This window comes from Electrophorus electricus, chromosome 1, assembly GCF_041902795.1.
Source record: "Electrophorus electricus isolate QZ-2024a chromosome 1, ASM4190279v1, whole genome shotgun sequence".
NCBI classification, from domain to species: domain Eukaryota; kingdom Metazoa; phylum Chordata; class Actinopteri; order Gymnotiformes; family Gymnotidae; genus Electrophorus; species Electrophorus electricus.
The window spans coordinates 26,183,721-26,193,059 of record NC_137497.1 but is presented as its reverse complement, the minus strand read 5'-3'; the positions used below and the strand labels follow the sequence as shown (position 1 = coordinate 26,193,059).

The window sequence follows — 9,339 nt, the reverse complement described above, 5'->3', positions numbered from 1 at the left end:
ATCTGTACCACTGAAAGACACTTACATAATTTCCTCTTGCCACCTTCATAAACAAATTCAAGATCAACTAAGAGATCAGCTGGTTAGGGTTGTTAAACATGCAACCTATACCATGCAGTATACCTATGCTATAGTGTTTAGATGTTTAATTGTTTATCTTTCTTTATTCTGATTTTTTTCAAGATTGCACATCACCATAATGGATGTTCATTTCTATTTTGATTAAAATGCACAAACTGAATATTGTGTGTACCTACATTTATAGACAAAAAGGTCTTAGGTTAGTATAATGCTAGATTACTTGGAAGCAATGTAAAAATTCCAGAACCATTACATGTTTTGGGATGTTGGTCTCTTTTTGAGTCTACTCATTTGGATGACATCTTTTAGATGCGATGCACTTCATGCAACTGGTTACTCACTCGCGTTTAGCAAGCAGGAAATTCTCCACAAGGTGGCGGTGTCATGGTGTTGCTTCGCGTTAAAAGAACGTCTCCTTGTTATATTTCCAAAAGCTTAAAATGGCCCAAAATAAGCAACATTAAAAAAAAAAAACGTCAACAACAATGAAATCTCCTTATCAATGTGCTAGGTTGCACGAACTAGTTTTGTGATTCGATTCCTGAAGCCTTTCAAGCTACGTCAGTACGCCACCTATGACTGGAAAAGAATCTGCCCGGTTAAACCCTCGCAAGGTTTAGAAGTGGGATTACTTCTGTTCTTCTATGCAAATCTACTGGACTTCTGGATACTGCAGGTAAATAGCTAGTCTCATCACCGTATATAGTCAGGTCTGACATTTCTAAAGACGGTTGAAAGATACACACTATTTTTTTTACCCTCGAAAGGAAAGCGGAACAGATACGTAGCAGCTAAAGTAATGTTACAGAAATATCCTGGAGAATTTTTGCTAGTTAAGATAGCATAACGTAGCAAGGAAACGTTTTCTAGTTGATATTGCTGTCTCCTCTTGCAAGTTATATTCTGCGCTTTAACAGTACATCTGGTTGTGTTTCTCCGTTTCGAAAAACGAATTTACACATTCTAATATTGTTAGTAGGCTTATACCACGGTTATTAGCACTCCGGGTTTATGGCTGTCCCTATAGCTAGCTAACAGCTAACCATCTAACGCTTCTCAGCGATGACATTCCCGAGACCTGTGGCATGCCAGCACGTTTAGAGTTGGACTGTTGTTATCTTCTGAACTTTTGAGCGATCCGTAAATAGAGGTCCATATTATGTTTGTAGTTAACTTAAATAGCCGCTTTTATGTCCAATAGGCCGTTCAATTGTATCTACAACATAGGTCAGGTAAGAGTCAAGCTATCCTAGCAAGCTAGCCATGCAGAGTAGCTTACAGTGTAAATCATAGCTTAGCTACTTCTCGCCATTTACCTGCTGCTACTAACTTTGCTAGCTAGCTGGCTGGCTAACTATACTTTGCTGGTAGGTTACGTTTAAAGATTACCTGCGTGCAGTCGGTAATCGGCTACACACTAAACTTTTGCATTTGGCTGACTAGATAGTTTCATACTTTAACACTTATTCTGTTGATGGTGAAACAGTACCATTACAACAGCGGAAACACGAGGCTACAGAGCGCTCCAAGATCGCAGCATAAGAACCCTGCTATATAACTAGCTTGTTAGCATAGAGGCGAGGATATTAAACTCTAGTCCTGGAGGGCCGCAATTTTCTGCTTTTCCTGGAGTAAAAATCATAGTGCTTTTGATAATTATCTGACAAGATCACTCAGGGAAACTGAAGGTTCTGCAGTAGTGATGGATTCCAGGACTGTAGTCTCACCCCACTGGCAGGAGGATTGAGACTGGTAGCTAGCAGTCTCAATAATGAGGTTTCCTGGTAATAAGATGAAGAATTTGGCTGTATGAAAATTTAATGGGAAAACAATTTTACCACTCTGTTCAAATAATTTGTACCTTTAGCTAATATGAAGTAAAACAAACAGTAATGCTTCCTTTATTCATCTCTGGGTTCATCAGTTTCTCTGATTAAGTATTACTGCACTATCATGCTTTGGAAAAAAAGTCTTAGCACTTCCATTGTACAGACTGCAATGACTACAGATTTGCACAGAGTAATCTCCTGTGTTTGGTGGTGAAGAATAGAGCAAGGAGTTTTGGACTATCCCTCTATATATCCCTATATATAGGGAGTAATTAAAATGCTTTTACTGAAAGTGGGATTATTTAAGACAAAACAGAATTTAAAACAGAGACTTACCTTTTTCCCAGTAGGTGTCTTCTGTCTGTTACTTTTTGTAAAGGATTAGTTTAAACTTTAGGTTATTGAGCTAACTGAGAAATCCTACAGTATCTGAAAGCATCCCTTGTCTTTTGCCCTTATTTGTGGGCGTTTCTCTTCAACCCAGTCCATCGGTTATTAATTGGATTTATTTCAGGGGACCAGAATGAACATTGAAGGAAAAAAAAATAATTTTGTGGTTGGTAAGGTTTTTTTTGTGTGGAGTCTGAAGGAGTGCTCTGGATCATTGATCATTCTTGTCCTGAGAGACAGATCTTGCTTTAGGACACCCTTGGACCCTGAGCAGTAAACGGTGTAATGTATCCTGTAAAGTTCCCAAGTCCCTTAAAGCAAAATAGGCTTGCTCCATTGTTTACCACCTCAAAAAAACGTTTAGGATCTTTTATCTATTAGCATCAGTTTTGTTCACAAACACAAAAAGCACAGAAGACACTATATTGCTTTCATGAGCCACAGTTTAAATCAGTTACCCACTTTATTCAGGTTTGATACTTGGACAAGTCTCTGCTTATTTATTTCGCCTCTCTTTTCTGTGGGCAAAATGGACATATCCTTTTTCTGGCAGGTCCATTTAATCTCAATTTGCATTGTCTTGTGAAATATATATATATATATATATATATATATATATATATATATATATATATATATATATATATATATATATATATATATATATATATATATATATATATATATATATTTAGCATGAAAACCTAAGGTGTGTCAAGAAACCAGAAAACAATCTTGTCCTCAAAATAACCTCTTGTCTTAAACAACTACTTTGCAAAAACCAGATACAGTATTTAGTCCACAAACTAATCCAGAAATAGCCTTATATGTCGACTGCAGTGACGATAATACTGTGTCCTCTGTACTTTGCCGTTGAAACCACAATGTGGAACTTGTACACTAAACTTATCTGCATCCTTCCAAAATTTATCTTGAACAATATTAACTTTTAAATTTTGACTTATTAATCCATAAAGCAGATGATTACTTCTCAAATGCTGAGTTTGGGTTTATTTGATTTAGCAGTTCTTTTCCTCTCATTTACCACTCTTCTTCGCTAAAATTCTTGTTCTCGGCACAGTTTTGCACAGTCTCCGATTTGTAGGATGTCAGTCCCATTAAGCTATATTTGAGTTGCTGGGATTTGCTTTCTAATCTTGTAACTCGAGTAATGTGTTCTGTGACTATGAAATTAACTCTGGCCTAACCGATCTTGTTTATTCCTAAAGATTGCCTATATCTTCATATCATTTAATTGCCTTTGTCAAAGCAATTATGTAGACTTGCTAAGTTCTTGTGATTTGTTTCAAAATAACCAAAGGCACTTTGAAACACTTTCCCTCTTTACAACATTTTAGGCTTCCAACAACCTGTCAAAAATCATTAACAGGCTAACAGGATTGAAGACTGTTTTGAGTTTCAGATTTAAAATGTATAATACCTTTTTATGAAATGCGCCATGTTTGACTCTTGGCTTAGAGAAGTTACACACAGTTTCCCTCTTCCAACATGAACTATTCCCTCACAGAATGTATTTCTCACTTGTGGTCAGTTGTGATACTAGTGTCAGCTTCCTGATGCTTGTTTGGTTTTTTATGACCTCAGAGTCGTTTTTTGAGCAGCACAAATTTTCTTTCCCCCCCTTTTATTTTTTTGCATTTTCATTTGCATTTATTCTTGAACAAGTCTAACAAGTGCTGCTGCAAGTTTGCTGGGTCAATGTGTTGTGGTAAAGAACCACCATCAGACACAGAACAAGCAGAGGAACCATGAGTACAGCCAAGCCCAGTGGGCTGAAGGCCCCAAGCAAGATCAGCAGGCCGGCCACAGCAGCTGGCACCAAGTCCTCTCCTTCAAGTAAGAATCCTGCTCTAGTTTGACTTCGTTTTCTTACATTTTACTTTTTGTTTCTCTCTCTTTTATGATCATTACTTTTATATCTTATTCATAATTACTGTAGATGTCTGGTGTAGTTAATGAACTAGCACAGATGTAACCTGCACATGGTTGTTCAGCTCGTAAATGTAGCTTTATATAAAACATATATAAAGGTTTGGCATGTACCCCCCATTCCAGTTGCCATGCAGATGCAAAACCTTAAAATGGTTGGTATCTAGAAGTTGATTTAAGGTGTCCCTATATGCTCAATGTAATTTTAGATTTTAATTTATTTTTGTTCTATTTCCAACACGGATGTCTTCTCTTCTGTAGCCAGCGGTTGCAAAAATAGCAACACACAGGCCTTTTGCCCTTGTTTACTTTTTCCTGCTAATCCTTAACAGCTGATGGTCTGTCTGCCAATCATAGCAACAAATACTTTTCGTGATGCACTCTTGTATCGCAATTTCATTTGTGTTGCTTTTTCATTGATCAAAAATATTACTTTTTTTTAATTTTTTTTTTTTATAAGTGGGCTTGGTGTGTGATGCTGATTTTGTAAGTTCAGGTCCTTTCAGTCTACAGCCCTGGACATACTTATAAATATGGGTAACAGGAATGGATAAGGGAAAGATTTCTTATCAGAACAAACAATGGGAATTCAGTAAGGAAACAGCCAAAAATCCATTTAGCCATTTTTGTATATATTATAATAGGACTACAGAGTACAAATGTATAGTAATAAACATTTTATTATATAAAAAGAAAGTTAGAAAAGTGTTTATTATTCTTTTTCTCCTTTTTAAAAAATAGATGCTACCAAAGCTGTTCCAGCTGACAAAGCTTCACCTGATACCCAGGATGCAACTGAGCAGTTCAAGATTGGGGACCGTGTCTGGGTCAATGGCAACAAAGCAGGTGTCATCCAGTTCCTGGGAGAGACCCAGTTCGCTCCAGGTCAATGGGCTGGCATTGTCCTGGATGAACCAATAGGAAAAAACGATGGCTCTGTGGCAGGAGTGCGGTACTTTCAGTCTGAGCCATTGAGGGGTATCTTCACGAGGCCCTCCAAGCTTTCTCGAACAGAAGGAGAGGCTAATGGCACGACAACGGCACCAGCATCGCCAACCCCCTCCACCGCAGCGCTGCCGTCCGCTCCATCGGCCAGCACCGCCACCAAGACGGCTGCCGCGCCCATGCAACCTGCCACGACAACCTCAAACCTAACTCGCTCAAACAGCGAGTCAGTTTCCAACCTCTCGGAGACGGGCTCGGTGAAGAAAGGCGAAAGGGAGCTAAAGATGGGCGATCGTGTCCTGGTGAGAGTGTTCTCTATAGCAAGATCGTTATCTCTATCCAAACCTTGTTCCAGTAGCACTTTTTATACATTGTTTCTGTTGTTTTTGATATATAGAAATGTTAAGTGCAGAAGTAACTACACTAGAGAACCATATTTTACGGAAAGTTTCATTTTTATATATAATTATATATTATTTATATATTATTTATATATAAATAATATATAATGTTTTGTCAAGCGTGCTATATAAATGTTATACATTGTGTGTATGGATTTCATTGGTAATTGATGCATTATCTACACTAGTCCAAACTCATCCTGAATTCCTGTGGTGTTTTTTTTTTTTTCCTTTTATGGTGCCATTTGTTTAGGTTGGTGGCACCAAAGCTGGTGTGGTACGTTTCTTAGGAGAAACTGATTTTGCTAAAGGAGAGTGGTGTGGAGTTGAACTGGATGAGCCCTTAGGCAAGAATGATGGTGCAGTGGCTGGAACCAGGTACACAGCAACAATTCAGAATAATATGTTTAATATGATTTTCCTTCTTCTCAGATAGATTGTGCATGTGTGTGTGTGTGTGTGTGTGTGTGTGTGTGTATATATAATCTATGTATGTATGTATGTATGTATGTATGTATAAAATATTATATACCAAAGAACTGTAGAATGAATTTGATAAAATCCTCCATGGTTTTCAGGTACTTCCAGTGCCAGCCCAAATATGGACTCTTTGCCCCTGTGCACAAGGTGACACGTATTGGCTTCCCATCTACCACTCCTGCCAAGGCGAAGGCCACGGTGCGAAAGGTGCCGTCTACGACAGCAGGTTTGAAACGCAGCCCAAGCTCCTCCTCCGTCAGCTCCATGAGTTCAGTGGCTTCATCTGTAAGTGGAAAGCCCAGCCGCACAGGACTGGTGAGTCATAACACACCTTCGAGCGTGCAAGCCCTAACACACCTTGGATCCTACTTAACAGAGCCAGTTTTATTATACCAATGTAAAAAAAATACACCAGGAAGCACCTCAGCTTCTCTCCACTTGGCTTCACTTTTTAGCCTCACAGTGAGTGGCCCTGTGCCTCTGTTGGTACTTGGCAAACTACTGATAAAGATGCAGGTAGAAATAGGCTGGTGGTGCTGACACCAGTTTTAATCACTGCTTAGTTCACTCGTGCTGTCTGATGCTTGGAAATGTCCCTGCTGCCCCACAGTCATTAAACAATGTGTAATTTTGAATCTTAAGATCTTAAATCTGCCATTTAGTAATAATAGTTTCCACACATTAATGTGGGAAAACAATCTGTGTAACACTAAATATAAGTAATCTTTAAAAAAAATAAGGCCTTACTGCTCTATAGAGTTAGAATAAATTCATCTTTATTCAAAATATCACAAACATTTTTATGTCAACAGTTACATTTTCAGCTAATGTTCATTTTTAGGTGACTCAAGTTTTTTTGTACTGTAAATTGTATTAACTTTTATTTTTCATTATGATGTGTTGTTGGGTTTACAGTGTGATGAATCTATTGCTGTTCAGTGTCTAACTCAATGTTTTGAAAAGAAAAGCAATGTAGACAGTAGGTGTTATGTCGTTAGCATGTACATGGAATTGGGCAGCTCGCGCGCTGCTGCAAATACACTTAGCAGATGTATGATGTAAGATCTCTAAAACTGGCATTGTTGGCTACATGAGTCCAGGGGGAAATACTGTCATCTTTTGACTTTGCTACTGCCAGCGTAATGATTCAGCTTGAGTGACACTGGTCATTTTAGTGTCCTGTTGATCCTCCCACCAACGCTTCTGTATTCCTTGGCTTCCACGTAGCTGACGGAGACGTCGTCACGGTATGCCCGTAAGATTTCTGGCACCACAGCACTGCAGGAGGCCCTGAAGGAGAAGCAGCAGCACATCGAGCAGCTTCTTGCCGAGCGTGACCTGGAGCGGGCCGAGGTCGCCAAGGCAACAAGCCATGTGGGAGAGGTGGAGCAGGAGCTCACGTTGATGAGAGAAGGTCAAGAGCAGGTTAGAGTCCTTTTATAACATGCAAGTAAATTAAAGTATTATAAAAGTTAATCATAGTTAGGGTATTTTTATGATTGGTGTAACAAAATAACATCAGTCAGTTCATCAGCTTGTAGATGAACTGATACTGGAGGATGGGTTCTTTTTTTTCTTGGTCCTCCCAAGTTTTTTTTTCCTCAGGTTCTGCCTAGGGAGTTCTTCCTTGCCTCTGTCTCTATTGGCTTGCTCATTAGGGATCTGGGTCCATACTTTTGTAAAGCTGCTTTGTGAAACTTGCATTGGAAAAATCAGTATGTAAATAAATTTGATTTGATTGAGGTGAGAAGAAGGTGGTAGGTGTTCATAAGTCTATAAACTTAAGTGACTTCAGGCATGAAAAATAAAAGCAAGATCCAAGCAAATGAAACTTATGTTACGGCCCTATTACCTCTCGTGAGCTCGATTCTCTGGGAAAAAGGGTGCAACATAAAAATACATGGAGACACACACTCTGCTGGGTTTTCAGTGATGTATTATGACTTTTCTTTTTCTATTGTATACAGTGATAAACGGACATTTATGCCAACACAAAAAAATGTACTAAAGCCAACTCGACAACTAACTTCCTTAAAACAAAACAACACCAAAAAAAACCCCCATCACTCTTTCTTTCACGCGCCATCACAAAAACAGAAATACAACAAAGACAAAAAGAACACGGCACCCACCCCTACAACTCCAAACGAAAAAAGAAAAGAATGGTACAATGTTTCTGACAAATGAATGTATAACTCTTTTTGAAACTGTATCAACTCGAGGCTCCTAATGAAGAAGCATTACATATACCCACTGTCATAACAACTCAGCTAGTATTTAAGAAGCATTACAACTAACTACTTGAGGCCTTGTGCATAAAGCATCTAAAGATCAAGTACAACAAAGTACTAACTCCCAAGGCCCTATTTAAAGAACCTGGGGCAGAAAAAGGGGACATTCAAACTCAACGACCCAATCTTAGAGAGTCTACAACTGACAGTGATGTTATAAACTCAGAGCCCTACAAAGCAGCATCTACCATGGCGCACGTGGTGACTACTGACCAAGACACCACGTGGCAACCAACAAATAAGCAATATAAGTATTTTAAAGAGAGGTTGATTTTCCTATTGGCCAGTCAGGTGGTCCACGTTGTAAAGATGAGTGCGCCCTCGTGTGGGTAACCTGTAAAACAAAGCTTAAAACACCACAGTACAAAGAATAGCCTCGTAGCCTCACGAGGGTGTAAGAGTTTTTCATTTATTTATTTATTTATTTGCGTCTTTTAGTATGTGACCGAGATGGAGACCAAGATGGACAACCTGCGAGCCCTGGTAGAGGCTGCAGACAAGGACAAAGTAGAACTAGTAAACCAGCTGGAGGAAGAAAGGAGGTGAGCAGGGTGGGGGTGGGTGTGGGTGTGTGTGGGTGGGTGTATATATATAATTTTTATTTATTTATTTTTAACCATCCAGTTAGTTAATTGTTTTATGCACTATGCAATCATTAAACAGAGACTCCCTTTATTGTTCTTTATAGGCTCAGTTTATTGATCCGAGTCTTCTTTTTATTTTACTTTTTTAGTGCTCTAAAAGTATTAATTACACCTATGATTATACCCTGTGAAGTGTTGTTTAAGGTAGTTTGTCGCAACATTAGCATTTCTTCGTTTGACCTTCACAGATGGAAACACCTTTTTCAAATACTTTTAAGAATTTGTTATATTTAAATGAGCGTTTTTAACATTGAAATTGCAGATCCCCTAATCATAAAAATGTGTTTGCTTTTAAAGTGAACTTTTGGTTTTTCAATACCTATTTTTG

The 9,339-nt window shown here is 38.6% G+C and overlaps 1 protein-coding gene across 13 annotated transcripts in view; it reads left to right on the top strand.

Annotated features, from left to right (window-relative positions):
- The first annotated feature begins 501 nt into the window (after positions 1 to 501).
- Positions 502 to 9,339, top strand: part of clip1a (CAP-GLY domain containing linker protein 1a) — a 44,065-nt gene continuing 35,227 nt past the window's right edge. For 8 of the 13 annotated variants that reach the window (XM_081713497.1, XM_081713512.1, XM_081713513.1 and 5 more), the window contains exons 1-7: positions 608 to 757; positions 3,987 to 4,157; positions 4,992 to 5,497; positions 5,850 to 5,974; positions 6,175 to 6,391; positions 7,304 to 7,501; positions 8,806 to 8,909. In XM_081713497.1, coding sequence (XP_081569623.1) covers positions 4,070 to 4,157; positions 4,992 to 5,497; positions 5,850 to 5,974; positions 6,175 to 6,391; positions 7,304 to 7,501; positions 8,806 to 8,909 — 1,238 coding nt within the window. In that variant the 5' untranslated portion in view covers positions 608 to 757; positions 3,987 to 4,069. Of the gene's footprint in view, positions 758 to 3,986; positions 4,158 to 4,991; positions 5,498 to 5,849; positions 5,975 to 6,174; positions 6,392 to 7,303; positions 7,502 to 8,805; positions 8,910 to 9,339 lie in introns of all 13 variants that reach the window. The other 5 variants (XR_014123421.1, XR_014123420.1, XM_081713499.1 and 2 more) reach the window with 3 other exon arrangements.